The 18,040-nt window shown below is 43.8% G+C and overlaps 1 protein-coding gene across 1 annotated transcript in view; it reads right to left on the bottom strand.

Moving 5' to 3' along the window:
• The window catches only part of SEC24D (SEC24 homolog D, COPII coat complex component), a 90,215-nt gene that overhangs the window by 43,564 nt on the left and 28,611 nt on the right, over positions 1 to 18,040 (bottom strand). The window contains exons 9-10 of the mRNA XM_044305112.1: positions 7,513 to 7,651; positions 418 to 533 (exon numbers count right to left, since the gene is read on the bottom strand). Of these exons, the coding sequence (XP_044161047.1) occupies positions 418 to 533; positions 7,513 to 7,651 (255 nt within the window). The remainder of the gene's footprint in view (positions 1 to 417; positions 534 to 7,512; positions 7,652 to 18,040) is intronic.

Below are 18,040 nucleotides of genomic sequence, written 5' to 3'. Positions count from 1 at the left end.
AAGACGGTGGAGCGGAATTATCAATGTACTACTAGGTCCTACTATTATCCTATGATCTATGTCCTTTACTATTGGTGTAAAATAATGCCAGATATGACTGGTTGCTATTTTCATTCAACGCCAGATTTATCACCAGGATGTATGCCCTGTTGGCGAATCTGCCGTCAGACCGACCACACGGTGCAGCTGTATTCCATAATCTCCTCTGCTAAGTCCAGCATTTAACTGGAGAATTTTCATGGAAGGAAGAAAGCTCCTACACTGTCCAGGCATGGGTTAAATGGACTCTAATTCCTTGTTATAAGTTACAGCGCCAAATGGCTAAAAGATTAGAAATGTTCTTGTACACAGAGATAAAAAGAGGGGCTGAACGCGCCTTTCCAAAAACAAAGGAAATGAAGTCCACAATGCACTTACTCTGCAGTAATCCAGTGTAGCAACATATTCATAAGATCCCAGAGATAATTCTGGCCTTTCATAATGGTCCACTCTTCTGCCAATATGGTCCAGATGTTGAAAGTAAAATGGAGGGACTAAGAAAACATAAACAGGAAGGCACAGAATGTTACTGAAGTGATAAGCCGCGATAATGTCTCACTGCAAAACACGGTACAGTACACGTAAGGTGACTGGGCAGAAGGGAATCTGGACTATTATATATTAATATATATGTCTAGTTCTGCAGATATGGAGTCCAGATCACTATTCTTTATTTCCCTACTGACCCCCTGATCCCCCCTCAGAGCTCCACTGAAATACATTTCTATGGGCACAAATAACGGTTCCGTTATGTATGACGGAAAAAAAGAGTCCTGTCGACAGGACTTTTTTTTACGTCATACAAAACTGAACCATTATTTGTGCCCAAAGAAAAGTATAAGGACAGAGCAAAACGGAATGCCTCTTAAAGGGTTCCGTTTTGCATTCCGTCCTTAAGTTCTGTTCTAATCCTGTTATAACGGAACAGTATAATGGAAGTACGAACGCTGATGCAAACCCACTCTAAGCTGTCACTGGAGGTGTCTGACAGTGGCTCCCTCATTCAGAACACATGCTGAGCCTGTGTATGAGGTAGTCGGGAGAGATGACTGTCAGTGAAATGCTTATCTGGCCACCAGCTATGCAAAATGTTAACTACCGCAGTGGTAAAAAATTAATATACCTCTCATAGGCTTTTATCATGGCTGCTGAGTAAAAGCACCAAACCCAAACAGCTCTTTTCCTGAACAGGTCCAACTTTATGGAGCAGAGCATGGGAAGTCTTGCTAATCTAATTTAAAGCCAGAGCAGCAATCACAATTCTTCACTTTTACTTCCGTAGCAGACGATCGGAAAAGTGATCCCAGTAACTTCCATTTCAAATTCAACTACAATTTAACTAGGGAGTTGGCCACCTTTTTTGGGGCAACCACCTCCTCCTGGGCAAACCTGCAAAGAGAAGTATACTTACCTGCCCACTGCCGTTGGGCCTCGTCTCCTTCACTCCCTAGCCTATGCTTGGCAACATCCGCTCTTACACTGCTGCAGCCAATGGTTGGCTGCAGTGGTGACCTGCCCTGGGTCACATGACTAACTGACATGACAAAAGAGGAGTAGGTCACTACTGCGGCCAGCAATTGGCTGCAGTGGTGTCAAAGGGGATGTTGACAGTGGGAAACGAGGGAGGCAGCCGAAGTCAGAAAATCAAAAAACCAGGAAGCAGGAGGTCTGCCCAGGAAGGGAGTTGCTAAAAACCATCCAAAAGGTGGCCAACGCCTTTTGGAATAGAGTGGCCATGGGAGTGTATGAGGCCTGTATTGTACCAGCTTTATATGGAGGCAATTTGATATGCTTCATCTGACTCTGTATGGATAGTGTCCAGGGAGAGGATCTCTGTACATACCACGTCTGGTGCAGGATGCTCAGCAGTAGAGCCCTATTCCCAGGTTTGTGCTGGGTGCATGAGCACTTACTGCCACAACTGCATGATTCTGAACAAAGTCTGGGACTCAATGTCCAACTGTTATGAGTGAAGGATCTGCTGAACATTAGTGTGGCATCAAAGCTGCCCTACATTAGGTCTCTGGCCCAAGCCCACATAAACAGCTGAGAGCAGCCTGACCTCAGAGGGACAAAAACACTTCAAGAAAGTACTTCAGCAAAGCAAGGACTTATCTATGTTCAACATAGCAACCTACAGATACCTTGATCTTTGTGTTGCCAAAAGCACTGGATGTCTGCTTGTAAAAATAAGCAGAGATGACCTATTTAGTCTTGTTAATTTAACATGCCAAGGGGAACAAGGAAACGTCAGTGTCTCAGGGCTCAGGTTTCAGAGCTAAAAAAAATGACTGTTTTAGGGAAAGGACTTTACCACCACGATTCAAATGAGAATATCCAAGTTAATTCTAATGTCTAGCAGGACTTGTTCTGACAAAAAGAAAACTTGGGACGCATCCAAAATCACAGAAACACTTGCTTATGAGTCACATAGAGTCATTCTTGGACAAATATGGCATGGTAGCTCCAGTGAAAAGGAGCTTGTCACTGGAAGATGAATAGATGTTGAAGCCATGAAGTCCATAGGCACATGGAGCTTATTAAAACAACTAGCTGATTTCACGTTTCCAGCTCCCTCTCCTTGTGACTTTAAAAGTGTTATCTGGAAGTAAGTGGTGAGAAATACTTTGCAGAGCGTTCACTGGAGCCGTCCCACAGTCTTCTCCTTCTGTCAGTATGTATATGAGCGTGCGGAAGCATGAGGACACTAACGTTTCATCCCCCTCTGTTAGGTTTACTTTTCTATTAACCCTCTAACGCACACACTCATTTTGAATTTATGTCTAAAATAAATATATTTGGCACATACTGTTAATCTCTTAGTGCTGTAACTAAGTCTGTATCCCTAAAAGGGTTGTCTTGTTTCAGCAAAAACTGGACAACACTTTTGGCGTGTCAGAAAACAAATAAACACCATTACTCACCTAGCAGATCCCACAATGCCACTCGGGTTCTACTAGCTGGGTTCTGTAGACCCTACTGCAGTGGTGATGTCACGTCAGCAACACGTGATTGCTGCAGCCAATCACTGGCCTCAGCGGTGCACTGCCAGTGATTAGCTGCGACGGTCACATGTTGTTGACATGATGCCATCATTATAGCCCGTTTGGGAGGAACAGAGTGATGTGTGGGGTGTGCTTTGTAAGTAATAGTCTACTTTTTATTTTCAGGTGCGCCCCAGCTCCTTCAAAGGGCATCTGTCAGCAGATTAGCACCTATGAAACTGGCTGACCTGTTACATGTGCGCTTGGCAGCTGAAGGCATCTGTGTTGGTTCCATGTTCATATGTGCCCACATTGCTGAGAAAATGTATGTTTTAATTAGAGATCGACCGATTATCGGAGTTTCCAATATTCTCGGCCGATATTCATGATTTTTAAAGTTATCGGTATCGGCATCTAACCTTGCCGATATGCCAATAATGCGTCCAGCGCGCTATCACAGAACATGAGCGCGCTGCTGTCAGCGCGCTCATGTTCCCTCAGCAGCACAGGGGAGAAGGAGTCACTCTCTCCCTCCCTCTGTGCCACGCTGCCAATGAGGAAAGACTGGAGGAGGAGGGGTGGGCGACTGCGCCAACAATGATAATTAACGTCTAATACAAATACAGGAGGCGGTGCCCAGCCTATATGACAGGAAGCTGCGATCAGTGGCAGTTAACTGATCGCAGCTCCCTGTCAGAGGCAGGATGCCGGCTATGTGACTGTGCCGACACACCGGCCTCCTGTATTAAACGTTGGTGGCGCAGTGCGCCCTCCCCATTATTAGGGATGCTTTAGAAGGTGACCTGCTCCATTATTCCGGCGTACTGGCCTAGCAGCTACCCTTATCTGCATGTCTCTGTTAATTAAAATGGAAAGTGCGCAGCAGATGCAGAGACAGCAGAGTCTACACATAACGACAATGCCCCCGTTGCTCCTAGAGGCTCATTTGCAAATAATAAAACATCATTTTTCTCAGCAATGTGGGCACATATGAACAAGGGACCAACACAGGTAACTTCAGCTGCCAAGTGCACATGGATCAGGTCAGCCAGTGTCATAGGTGCTAATCTGCCCTTTAAATGACATACTGTTAGAGGCACTGCATATTATCCAACTAGTCACACAAGGCAATTTACATCATTTCCCCACTTTTGATCCTATTTCAGAAGTATGCAGAATCTGCCCTGTCTTGCTTTGTTTCCTATAGTGCGTGTTACTTCTTAAAGTATTGCCAAGTAAGAATGTTCCCCTGAGCAGCACATTCCCAGATGCAGTATTCCCATACCATGCTTTATGGTACATTACTAGTATTATCTCGTACTTTTCCCAAGCCTCGGAAACTGACAATCAGTCTGTGTTCCAAAGGGTCATTTTATGTCCTGATTAATAGGAAGCCAAACTCATGGGGAAAATAGAAGAATACAATGAGCTTTGTAAGAATGGGTACAAAATGGCCCCGGGCTTGTATCATTATTAGACGGCATGTTTTACACTGACTGCCTTTCTGAACAAAATTAAAGCCGTTGTACTAGCTAAAGGCAATGGTTCATGAATAGAACAGAAACTCCTACAATACAGCGTACAATCCCGATAATTAAGAAAATGTGAAGGATCAACATATGTGAGACTTTCTTGAATGTACTGTACAAGTAGCGTGTTTAGATTCTGCTCATTTTTAACACACTAAGGGCTCATTCACACAACCATGTGAAGCCCGTGCTGTGGACCGCGAATTGCGGTCCGCAATGCACGGGCACCGACCGTGGCCCAGCCGCATGGGGATCGTGGACCCATTCACTTGAATGGGTCTGCGATCCCTCCGTTCCACAAAAAGATAGAGCATGTTCTATCTTTTTGAGGTGCGGAGGCACGGAACGGAACCTCAGAAAGCACTCCGTAGTGCTTCCGTAGTGTTCCATTCTGCATCTCCGGTTTTGCGGACCCTTTGAAATGAATGGGTCCGCATCAATGATGCGGAATGCACACGGAACGGTGCCCGTGTATTGTGGATCTGCAAATGCGGTCCGCAATACGGCAACGGGCAGCACATGTTCGTGTGAACGAGCCCTCAGGGGTTGATTTATCAAGACTGGCACTTTTTGCGCTAGTCTTGATATCCCCTGCGCTATATATAGTGCCTCCTCTGGCAGTCCATGCGCCCATACAGAAATCTACAGCAGCTCAGAGCTGCCATAGATTTCTGTCTTCATTTGCACACGAAAACTGGCAAAAATTAAGATTAATTAGCTGCCCATGCCACCTCCCCGCCCTAACCACATCCTCTTCCAGAAAAGTGGTAAAAGTGGCGTAATATATTGTCACAAAAGCATCTAAAAAGTTTGCAACTTTTTTATGCCAGAAATCTGGTGCAGGGAGATGATAAATCTCCTTCCTAGTGTATCAATTTGTCACCCATATCTGGATCTCTGTATGCAGTCAGTGAAAGGACGCAATCATCCTTTAATCAGGACATGTTTTCAGTGTTTCCATTCAATGATGGCAAGCAGAGATCTTAACAAATGGTGCAGAACAGAAAGAACTGGTTGAAATGAGGGTAATAACATAAAGATGAATACTTACTAATCGCACATTTGTATATAAAAGATTTTAATGTGATGACTTCAAGCAAATTGGAATGGATAGCAAACAAATTACCATCAAGAAGGAGACTAATCTAGATTATTAACTTTTTGGGACCAGTGAACTTTCTTTAATGCAAATTGTAATTTCTTTTTTATGCAGATGTTAATGTAATTACTACTGAACAATGAACATTTTACATAAGCCTTGACGTCTATCTAGTCACAGGCAAGCTGATAAATAAACGTGGGCAATTATGTTAAAGTTGGCAAAACCGAAAATGGCTGTGTATGGCCGGCTTCACGTTTCAAGGGAACACTAAAGACAACAGGTCCCTTTGACCAACCTGATAAACTAAGTACATCAGTATGCAACCTTATGAGAGCTCCACTGTCCTATTCTTATCTATAGGCTTTTCCATCATAGGGCTGGATGTTCCGTTCCGCACATGGCCGGTATCCCACTAAAAAGCCCCCCTAAAGTGAGAAAGCTCATCCTCGTCCTGTGAAGTAGCATGGTGTAAGGTATGTGTTCAGTGTGTAAGTATGTCTTTCTACTGTCTGGATATGTATGTATACTGTGTACAGGGGAGGATTGGCCATAGACCTTACAGGGAAACTTCCCGGTGGGTTGATGCCCGGGGGGCCACCTGGACCCTCCTCACGGCGGCCAGTGGATGTTTTTGGGGATGTATTTTGTGCTGCTGGCAGTATTTTGTGATGGGCTGTGGTATTTGGCTCTGTTGGGGTGGTGTAATGTGCCGCAATATAGTATTGCTGGGGCTGCCTTACATCAATTTGGACACGACTACAGTATTTTTTCCATGGCCACTTTAAGTTCCCAGGCCGCCCCTGTACTCCACTATGTATGTACTATTGGTAATGTACACTGTAACCCTGTCTCTATACGGGTATCTTCATGCCTGTTGGATTTGTCTTTTTACAACCCCAACCTATACGTTAGTAGAAGCTGGCACTCAGATTTCTGCCAAGCAGTTTGTTCTTTTGCGGATACGACAATTATTAGCTCTATTAAAGAGGACCTTTCACTAGTGTACAAACTAAAAACAAACTATACCTGTGGGCAGAGCGGCGCCCAGGGGTCCCCCTGCACTTACTAGTATGCCTGGGCGCCGCTCCGTTCGCCTGGTATAGGCTCCGGTGTCTCAGCTCCGTCTGTTATGTTGGACTGATTTTTTTGTTGGAGGCGTGTCCCTTGCTGCAGCACTGGCCAATCGAAGCGCACAGCTCATAGCCTGGCTATGAGCTGTGTGCTGCGATTGGCCAGTGCTGCAGCAAGGGACACGCCTCCAACAAAAAAAATCAGTCCAGTACAACAGACGGAGCTGAGACACCGGAGCCTATACCAGGCGAACGGAGCGGCGCCCAGGCATACTAGTAAGTGCAGGGGGACCCCTGGGCGCCGCTCTGCCCACAGGTATAGTTAGTTTTTAGTTTGTATACTAGTGAAAGGTCCTCTTTAAATGGGGCTAAACTGTGTGGAAATAATCTGAGGGCTCTTCTGCATAAAATCCATAAGAAGAAGAAAGATAATCTGCACAGTTTTTTTCCCCCCAGTTAAAAAAACAAACAAAAAAAAACATTAACGTGCACTGGATGTGGATTGTTAGCAAATGTTCTAAGAAATCTGGTACTGATATCCTCGTCATATCCTAAACATGGGATGGGGCAGGCTGAACACATTGAAAGCTGAGCACAGGAGATATAAGATGCTTCACCCTCAGGAATCATTGTTTTAAAACGAGATCAAACCTATTAAATGGCGGTGAATGTAGAAAAAACTCCAAATCTGAGCCATTTTAGTATCTTATTCAGCTGAGGTATCTGGAGCATTTGATGTAATGTACATTAGCTCCTCAGCAGAGTAAATCAAGACAGAAGAGCTTTACCTTCATTGACGCAATTGCAAAATCCACACTGGTATCGTCTTCCCCCCTCAATAAAAAGCATGAAGGGGCACATGTACGCTTTACAGCGGTTACAACGAATGGGCCCAGCTTCCCCGTGGTTCACAAGATAGAGAGGAGTCTAGAAAACAAAGGCACACAGTCTGGTCACATCAATGCAGGCATTTGACTACAGTAAGTATGTCTCTGCTGTAAGTAATCCAGAGTACGCTGAGATCAGGGGCGTAACTACCATAGCGGCAGACCGTGCCACTGCTATGGGGCCCAGGGCCAGAGGGGCCTAGTCTTCTACTGGAGGTGAAAACTTGGTCAGGACTCTACCCTCTAAAGCAGGGATGGCCAACCTGAGGCTCTCCAGCTGTTGCAAAACTACAACTCCCAGCATGCCCAGACTGCCTACAGCTATCAGACTACAGTAGGGCATGGTGGGAGTTGTAGTTTTACAACCGCTGGAGAGCCGCAGGTTGGCCATCCCTGTTCTAAAGGAACAACTTTTAGCACATGAAGCAGTGGGAAAATGGCCCAAGGGTCATTGAACAAGAATTTAGGCGGAAACCCTTCTGTCCTGTGTGGGGGGCCTGGTTTGATCCTTGCTATGGGGCCCTTACTTCTCTATGTACGCCACTGGCTGAGATCCATGCAATCCAAACCAGAAATGGTAATTCTCATGGCACTCCTGTTCAGAAATAGCCCCATCACAGCATGGTGCTTAAAGGGAACCTGTCACCAGGATTTTGGGTATAGAGCTGAGGACATGGGTTGCTAGATGGCCGCTAACACATCCGCAATACCCAGTCCCCATAGCTCTGTGTGCTTTTATTGTGTAAAAAAACAACAACATTTGATACATATGCAAATTAACCTGAGATGAGTCAAAGCTTGAAAATATGACTCTTCTCTGGTCACACAAGTAAGATATGACCCTTTTATGTTAATTTGCATATGTATCAAATAGGTTTTTTTACTCAATAAAAGCACACAGAGCTATGGGGACTGGGTATTGTGGATGTGCTAGTGGCCATCTAGCAGCCCATGTCCTCAGCTCTATACACAAAATCCCGGTGACAGGTTCCCTTTAATGAGATCTGATTGATTAGTTCACTAATCAACTACTCCACTATTTGTTACAGAGTAAGGGCTCATTCAGACCACTGTATCCGTTTTGCGGTCAGCATTTTGCAGAACGGAATGGCCCCCAGCCCTATTATAGAAGTGCCTGTTTTTGTCCTTAAAAACGGATAAGAATAGGACACGTCATATCTTTTCTTGTGGGGCCGAGGAACGGAAGCGGACACAAATCTACGGTCGCCTGAATGAGCCCTAATAGTAAGTATTTACCTGTAAATGTTTAGAAGGGCAAGAAAAGCAATGTTTTATTGGATATGAGAGCAGCACTGCTATTCCAAGACTTCCCTGTAGGAGTCACTGTCTAACCAATAACTACAGCACCTTCGTATTCCTGGCTATATGAATGTCTGAGTAACGGACCAAGCTTCTACATACGCTGACTTCTGTATAATCATTACCAGGCACAGACACAATAACAGATACATTAAAATGTACATGAACAGTATGTAGAAAACGTAGAGGCACACTGGCCAATAACAACTAATAACAGGTCTATGAGAACAAAACCTGCTCCATCCATTGAATAAAAGTATTGTAAAAAAAAAAAAAAACATCAAGAAGAATAAGAAGGCTTTCTCATTTCATTTAATTATATATTTTTTTTTTAAATACCCCCTGTCTCCTGACCCCAGTTCTCTGAATGCCGCAGATACACCCTGCTGGGGCTCCCAGGGCTGCACTTGCCCCTCAGTATACTGCTCCCTTGCACCCTATGTAGGCCTGTACAGCTGGTGTGCCATGAGAATACTGACACAGGTAGACAAGGAGTCTTTAAGGCCCCCTGCACACAGCCGTTTTTTTCTTCGGTTTACGGGCCGTTTTTTGCATTCCGTATACGGAACCATTCATTTCAATGGTTCCGCAAAAAAAACGGAATGTACTCCGTAAGCATTCTGTTTCCATATTGCCGTTTTTCCGTTCCGTTAAAAGATAGAACATGTCCTATTATTGCTCGCAAATCATGTTCCTTGGCTCCATTTAAATCAATGGGTCCGCAAAAAAAAACGGAACACATACGGAATGTACTCCATATGTCTTCCGTATCCGTTCCGTTTTTGTGGAACCATCTATTGAAAATTTTATGCTCAGCCCAATTTTATCTATGTAATTACTGTATACTGTATATGCCATACGGAAAAACGGAGGGGAAACACAACGGAAACAAAAAACGGAACAACGGATCTGTGAAAAACGGACCGCAAAACACTGAAAAAGCCATACGGTCGTGTGCAGGAGGCCTAAATGTGACAGACTTGCATGATAAATCAGGCACCTCTATATAAACTGCCTGTCTAAATGTTAAGACAATTGTTAGGCCTCTTTCACACGACCGTATGGCTTCTTCAGTGTTTTGCGGTCCGTTTTTCACGGATCCGTTTTTCAGTTTTTTGCTTCTGTTGTATTTCCATTCCGTTTTCCCGTATGGCATATACAGTATACAGTAATTACATAGAAAAAATTGGGCTGAGCATAAAATTTTTAATAGATGGTTCCACAAAAAACGGAACGGATACGAAAGACATACGGATGCATTTCCGTATGTGTTCTGTTTTTTTTTTTGCTGACCCATTGACTTGAATGGAGCCACGGAACGTGATCTGTGGGCAATAATAGGACAAGTTCTATCTTTCAACGGAACGGAAAAACGGAAACGGAATGCATACGGAGTACATTCCATTTTTTTTGTGGAACCATTGAAATTAATGGTTCCCTATACAGACCGTATACGGAACGCAAAAAATGGCCCGTAAACGGTTGTGTGAAAGAGGCCTTAGTCTAACAGAAATTTGGGTGCAAATCATCACATTATGGCCTCATGCACACGACCGTTGTGTGCTTTGCGGTCCGCAAAACATGGATGGCGTCCGTGTGCATTCCGCAATTTGCGTAACGGCATGGACAGCCTTTAATATAACTGCCTGTTCTTGGACAGGTTATATTTTTTTTGCCAGGCTATGGAACGGAGCACTGTCCACATCTTTTGCAGCCCCATTGAAGTGAATGGTACCGCATCCGAGCCGCCAAAACTGCGGCTCGGATGCGGACCAAAACAACGGCCGTGTGCATAAGGCCTATGGGCCACACCTCCTTACCTGCCAAGTCAGACTGAGGCGAAACACATTATAGGCCAAACCTTCGTTCCTGCTAAGTCACATCCCCAGCCGACTATGGTGAAAAAAACTGTCTAAGGCCTCATGCACACGACCGTTGTGTATTTTGCAGTCCGCAAACTGCAGATCCACAAAACACGGATGGCGTCCACGTGCGTTCCACAATTTGCGGAACGGCACGGACAGCCATTGATATAACTGCCTATTCTTGTCCGCAAAACGGACAAGAATAGGACAGGTTATATTTTTTTGCGGGCCATGGAACGGAGTAACGGATGCGGACAGCACACGTGCATCTTTTGTGGCCCCGTTGAAGTGAATGGGTCCGCATTGAAGCTGCAAAAACTGCGGCACATGTGACATGGTGACTATATAAGCATTCAACTACCAAAAGAGGCAGGAATCTTCTCTGAGATCACAGAGAAAACTTTGGGGGAGATCTATCAAAACTGGCCCATAGCATGGAACCTGCTTGGTTGGGATGGGCGAGTAAAGCCAGTTTTCCTTTACACCCGTTTTGTGTTTGTAGCTTTACGACCCTGGAAGCCTATCTTGATTCCATGCTGGTGGAAGGTAAAGCGTCCCGGGAGGGATTGTAGGATAAGCGCTCACGCACAGGGCCCTTGTCACCAGCCGTAGCTCATCAGGCTGTGGCTGCAGTGAGATAACACATAGAATGGTAAGACCTCATGCCTCACTTCGTAGTGGACCTGCTGGGGGAGATAGTTGCTAAGTAAAGCTTGTATGTATTCCTTCCTTTATCTGCTGGGACAGCCACAGACAAATGACCTCTCTACCTGCCAGATTTACTGACCTGTCATCACATACATAGCATTCAGAAGTGGGAGGCAGGTGACAACACACTGCTGGCAGCATATGACGGCAAAGTTTCCTTCTGTCCTGATCCTATGTAAACTGGGCAAATAATGCCCATTCCCTCATGGATTCTATATTCCACTAATGGCAACTCTCAAATCTATGGGTTTAGTTACTTATTGCATATTGATCTGCATTTTCCTTACAAGTCTTTGTCATGCATTTTTAATACAGGGAAAACACAAAAAGGAAGAGGTCATCAGATACTATAAATTTCTATAGTATTTAAACTACATACATTCCTTCAGGATGTGTGTAACAGGAATAAAGAGAGCAATTGTCCTTGGATCTTGCATTTTCTAAAAAGTTCTCTTAAAGGGAATGTGTCATCAGAAAATGACCTATTGTTTAAATCAAGTTTTTATGTTTAACATATTTTTTAAGAATTTTTGATGTAATTTTCCATGTCAATATCTATACTTATATATAAACAAAAATCCTACAGTTTTCGCATATATACCTCTGTGTATAGATAAGATGCAATCCACCATTCACAACAGGTGATTGTCAGAGCTTATCTATCCTTTCCCTGTACAATGACCTCTGCACAGGTCACAGAGCATGCCTAGAAGACTCTCCCATAGAAGTCAGTGAGGTCCTGGCCATTGTGTCTATGGCCCATGGGGCTGCCATAAAGCAATTTTTGTAATGCTTTCTAAATGCTGTTAAGAACAGCTCAGGCAAGATGGCTACCCCCATAATAATGTTCAGGCAATAGAATAAAAATCTACAATCAGAAAATAAAAACAAATTAGAAAAAAAGATATGTGTTACTATCTGGATATAACTGGCAGAAAACATTTTTGGTGACACGTTTCCTTAACAGTGACAACCCCTTTTAATATACAGGTGCCTCATCTCCGGTAAACAGATGATTTTTCCAGACATTCCCCCTGCATTGGTCACTAAAGGGGAAACGTATTACATAGTGGCCATTCAAACGAAGGCCAGTCCATGTAATATAAGATTAGACCGGGCCCACCAAAATGGAAGCCACCCTCATCAGTGGTTCTCCATTCCCTCTCATAGAGGGGGAGTCCATCTGTGACATCCATATGCCCTAGTAGGATATATGGACGGGGGCTTTCTTCATGAGACAAATACTGATTTGTGACAAATCATTTCTCCTTTCCCTCCTCTCCCCATTAGTATATTTTTTGTTAAATGGGTGTTCACAGTATCTGGCTTCTGTCAAACAGAAAGAAAGACAAAAAAAGGGGGCCAACCACCAAAATTGCACCATTTTGGTGGTTGGCCCCCTTTTTTTTGTCTCTCTTTCTCCTTTCTCTTCAGATGCGGTAGGTGATCCTACACTTCCAGCCACCTTAGGCAGCCTTCCTTCACTTTGATCCCCCGACTAATTCCCTAACATTTCCCTTTTTTCCCCTTTGGCACCCTGCTTGTTGTCCTAAGACCCTCTCTTCGGGCCCCCAAGGAAGTTTGTTTCGACCAACACTCTTTCTTCAATTTTTTTTTTCTTTTCTGGCAAACAGAACAGCCTTATTGAAGAAGAAATGGCGGGTTTGCTGACAGTCTATTGTGTATAGGGGCTCCTGACTTTAACCTGACAGATGATGTTGGAAGGGTTGTGAGATCTGAATACTTTCTCCCGATTCGCTTCTTCTCCCAAGATATAACCTGCCGTCCCAAGTGTCCAACAGCAGCTCTCTCCAAACTGAATATACAGTACATACACTAACCAAAAGTGTATGTGTATAGGGTGTCAGAAGGGACTCGGGAGATATAGCTGTTTATTGAATGTGTATGGGGACCTTAATGGGAAAGTGTCACCAGAAAATGACCTACTGTTTAAATCAAGTAAAAAAAAAAAAAATCGACATATTTAAAATAATTTTTGGTGACTAAACTCTTGCCATTTTCATGGTGGCCACTAGGCCTAATAATAGGCACCACTAGGGTTGAGTGAATCGGGTTCAGTTTGCTGTATCCAAACCCGATTTGTTGAAAAACTTCATAATAATATAGGCTCTGTCCTACAGTAAAATGTATGTCCTCCGTGGAGGTCTTTCTGAAGTTTCAGCAAATATCATGAGACTTACTACGTCTCGCTCACATGTCACTTCAATTATTCGCATAAATTACTGTATCAAAATACGAAGATGAACTCTACTTAGTTAATGAGGCACGAAGCAGAGTTCAGCTTCGTATTTTGATACAATAATTTATGCGAATAAACAAAGTGACACGTGATAGAAGCGAGACATAGTAAGTCTTGTGATATTTGCTGAAACTTTGGATAGACCTACAAGGAGGCCATACATTTTACAGTAGGACGAAGCCGATAATATTAACAAAGTTTTTAAACAAATCGGGCTAGGATACAGCAATCTGAACCCGATTCGCTCAACCATAGGCACCACGCCTTGGTCTGTACAGATCAATTTACTACAATTATCTGCTTATCATTAGAGGTAGGTTTAGAGCAGGGCTAGGCAACCTCCAGCACTCCAGCTGTTGTGAAACTACAACTCCCAGCATGCATACTTGTTCTGCTCTTCTAAGAACTCTCATAGAAATGAATGGAGCATGCTGGGAATTGTAGTTTCACAACAGCTGGAGTGCCGAAGGTTGCTGATCCCTGGTTTAGAGTCACAGAAACACAGAATCCGCTATTCACAGTAGGTGATCTCACAGCTTATCTACTCCCTTCTGACCATTCACAACAGGTGATTGTCAAAGTTTATCTATTCTTTCCTTGTACAATGACCTCTGCACAGGTCACAGAGCATGCCTAGAAAACTCTACCATAGAAGTCAATGAGGTCAGCTCCCGTGTCTACGGTCCATTAGGGCTGCCGTAAAGCAGATCAGTAAATGCTGTTAACATCAGCTTGGGCAAGATGGCAGCCCCCATAATCATGCTCAGGAAATAGAATAAAAAATACATTTGAGCAAAAATAGATATGTTTCCCTATCTGGTTTTAACTGACAGTCAAAGTTCTAGGCGACACATTTCCTTTACGTTTTTGGGCAGTGTGACTGTACCTGACAAAACCATTGTTGCTATCATTGCCATTGCTACAGCCGCTATTATATGGACCATGGGGCTGGCACTGTTATGGCTGCCCTGTAGCTGGAACCAATAGGAGGACACCTAAAAACTGCCACAATGTACCCTCCTTTACATGTCTAAAAGTTAAGAAATAAACGGCTGTGCAATTTGTTAAGATCTATTACTAAAAAGAAAGAAACAAAAAAAACACGTGTAAAATAAAGAAGCAAGGAAGACACACACTAAATAATGCTAAGTTTCCACATATTCCTCCCTGGTAATACTGACTATGTAACAATACTAGGCCAATGGCATTTTAAAGAATCTGGACTGCACTTACAGACGTGGACAAAATTGTTGGTACCCTTTGGTCAATGAAAGAAAAAGTCACAATGGTCACAGAAATAACTTTAATCTGACAAAAGTAATAATAAATTAAAATTCTATAAATGTTAACCAATGAAAGTCAGACATTGTTTTTCAACCATGCTTCAACAGAATTATGTAAAAAAATAAACTCATGAAACAGGCATGGACAAAAATGATGGTACCCCTAACTTAATATTTTGTTGCGCAACCTTTTGAGGCAATCACTGCAATCAAACGCTTCCTGTAACTGTCAATGAGACATCTGCACCTCTCAGCAGGTATTTTGGCCCACTCCTCATGAGCAAACTGCTCCAGTTGTGTCCGGTTTGAAGGGTGCCTTTTCCAGACTGCATGTTTCAGCTCCTTCCAAAGATGCTCAATAGGATTGAGGTCAGGGCTCATAGAAGGCCACTTTAGAATAGTCCAATTTTTTCCTCTTAGCCATTCTTGGGTGTTTTTAGCGGTGTGTTTTGGGTCATTGTCCTGTTGCAAGACCCATGACCTGCGACTGAGACCAAGCTTTCTGACACTGGCTAGTACATTTCTCTCTAGAATTCCTTGATAGTCTTGAGATTTCATTGTACCCTGCACAGATTCAAGACACCCTGTGCCAGACGCAGCAAAGCAGCCCCAGAACATAACAGAGCCTCCTCCATGTTTCACAGTAGGGACAGTGTTCTTTTCTTGATATGCTTCATTTTTTCGTCTGTGAACATACAGCTGATGTGCCTTGGCAAAAACTTCGATTTTTGTCTCATCTGTCCACAGGACATTCTCCCAGAAGCTTTGTGGCTTGTCAACATGTAGTTTGGCATATTCCAGTCTTGCTTTTTTATGATTCGTTTTCAACAATGGTGTCCTCCTTGGTCGTCTCCCATGTAGTCCACTTTGGCTCAAACAACGACGGATGGTGCGATCTGACACTGATGTTCCTTGAGCATGAAGTTCACCTTGAATCTCTTTAGAAGTCTTTCTAGGCTCTTTTGTTACCATTCGGATTATCCGTCTCTTAGATTTGTCATCAATTTTCCTCCTGCGGCCACGTCCAGGGAGGTTGGCTACAGTCCCATGGATCTTAAACTTATGAATAATATGTGCAACTGTACTCACAGGAACATCTAGTTGCTTGGAGATGGTCTTATAGCCTTTACCTTTAACATGCTTGTCTATAATTTTCTTTCTGATCTCTTGAGACAGCTCTTTCCTTTGCTTCCTCTGGTCCATGTCGAGTGTGGTACACACCATATCACCAAACAACACAGTGATTACCTGGAGCCATATATATAGGCCCAATGGCTGATTACAAGGTTGTAGACACCTGTGATGCTAATTAGTGGACACACCTTGAATTAACATGTCCCTTTGGTCACATTATGTTCTGTGTTTTCTAGGGGTACCATCATTTTTGTCCATGCCTGTTTCATGAGTTTATTTTTTTACATAATTCTGTTGAAGCATGGTTGAAAAACAATGTCTGACTTTCATTGGTTAACATTTATAGAATTTTAATTTATTATTACTTTTGTCAGATTAAAGTTATTTCTGTGACCATTGTGACTTTTTCTTTCATTGACCAAAGGGTACCAACAATTTTGTCCACGTCTGTATATACCATCTTGGTTTACAGCGCTGGACGTTTCTCAGGCTCCAAGTAATTGCAGACATGAAATAATGGAAGGAATCAGTACAAGGCTCTGTCATGTGCTTAGTGGCCTTATAATCATACCAGGTTAGATAGATGGAGGCACGCAGGAGCGAATAATGACAGAAAGCCTGATTACCAGAGCCAAGTCAGGCAGAGGCAGACGAAATATCATCTGCAGGGTAATAACCTGTACGAGACATTCACACAGTGGCCAATCCATCAGAGAAGCCTCATCATTTTACTGAATGTGAACAGAATGTCTGGCAGGAGAAGACACAGTACTCTGTTACAATAATGGGCACACATCTCCGTAATCTCCCCATAGTTCTTCTATGAAGGGTACATGTTAGCATATTGTAGTGTGTCTCTCCCAATGTGGGTGGCCAGATTGAAGTGGACCACTGAGGCATGACACTACAGGTCCCAGGAAACATCACACTACTATGAAATCAGAGCATTTGTTGGGTGAGGTATGGTCAGCAGTGATGGCCAGTTCACCGCTTTCGCCGACGAACACATGCAATCTTTATTCCCAAGTCCGGCGATGCAGAGGTAAGTCCTTACCTGTGCCTGCGCCGCGAACCGCTCTGAAACACATGCGGTCACCGGGAGCAGGCAGTTCCGAGAACAGCCTTCATCGGGATGTTCTCGGAACTGCCTGCTCCCGGTGACCGCATGTGTTTCAGAGCGGCTCGCGGAGCAGGCACAGGTAAGGACTTACCTCTGCATCGCTGGACTTGGGAATAAAGATGGCAGATCGCATGTGTTCGGCGGCGAACACTGCGAACTGGCCATCACTGATGGTCAGTAAGTGATCTTTCACTTTTTCCTGTTGATGCACCTGGACAATAGTATTATATTGAGATCAATGGCAGATCATGTAAAAGTGCGGCTAGGACTTCTTTCACAGTTATGCTACAGCCTTCCATATAGTGCCAGGAATTGGCCAGACAAAAAACGTTGTGTGCAGCAATTATTTTCTGTCCGAATCCTGGTCTTTTTGCCAGGTAGTGGCCAGATCTCCACTGGACCCCATTATAGTTAAGGAGCAGTCAGACATTCTGGTAATATCCGGCAATGTTGGATCCGGAGGACTCTTGCAGGCTGTTCTCTGCCCAAACACCCTGTCGGAATGCTGTGCCGCAAATGTGAAACTAGACTGAGCAAAGTATTCCAGAGCTGCTCTATGTTCCCCTTGAGTGAGGGACTATCCTCTATGATGATCAGATGCTGTGGAAGGGGTTGTAACTCTGCAACAACCCGAACCCTAATAATGTTAAGAAACCCCCAGATGTACCATGCAATGTAATGTACAATTTCAGGGTATGTTCACACGGCTAAAATCTGCTACTAAGTTGGGAAACGGCCA

The sequence above is a fragment of the Bufo gargarizans genome, chromosome 1 (genome assembly GCF_014858855.1).
Source record: "Bufo gargarizans isolate SCDJY-AF-19 chromosome 1, ASM1485885v1, whole genome shotgun sequence".
Classification (NCBI taxonomy): Eukaryota; Metazoa; Chordata; class Amphibia; order Anura; family Bufonidae; genus Bufo; species Bufo gargarizans.
Note: the sequence above shows the minus strand (reverse complement) of the source record. Positions and strands in the feature narration are given on the sequence as shown.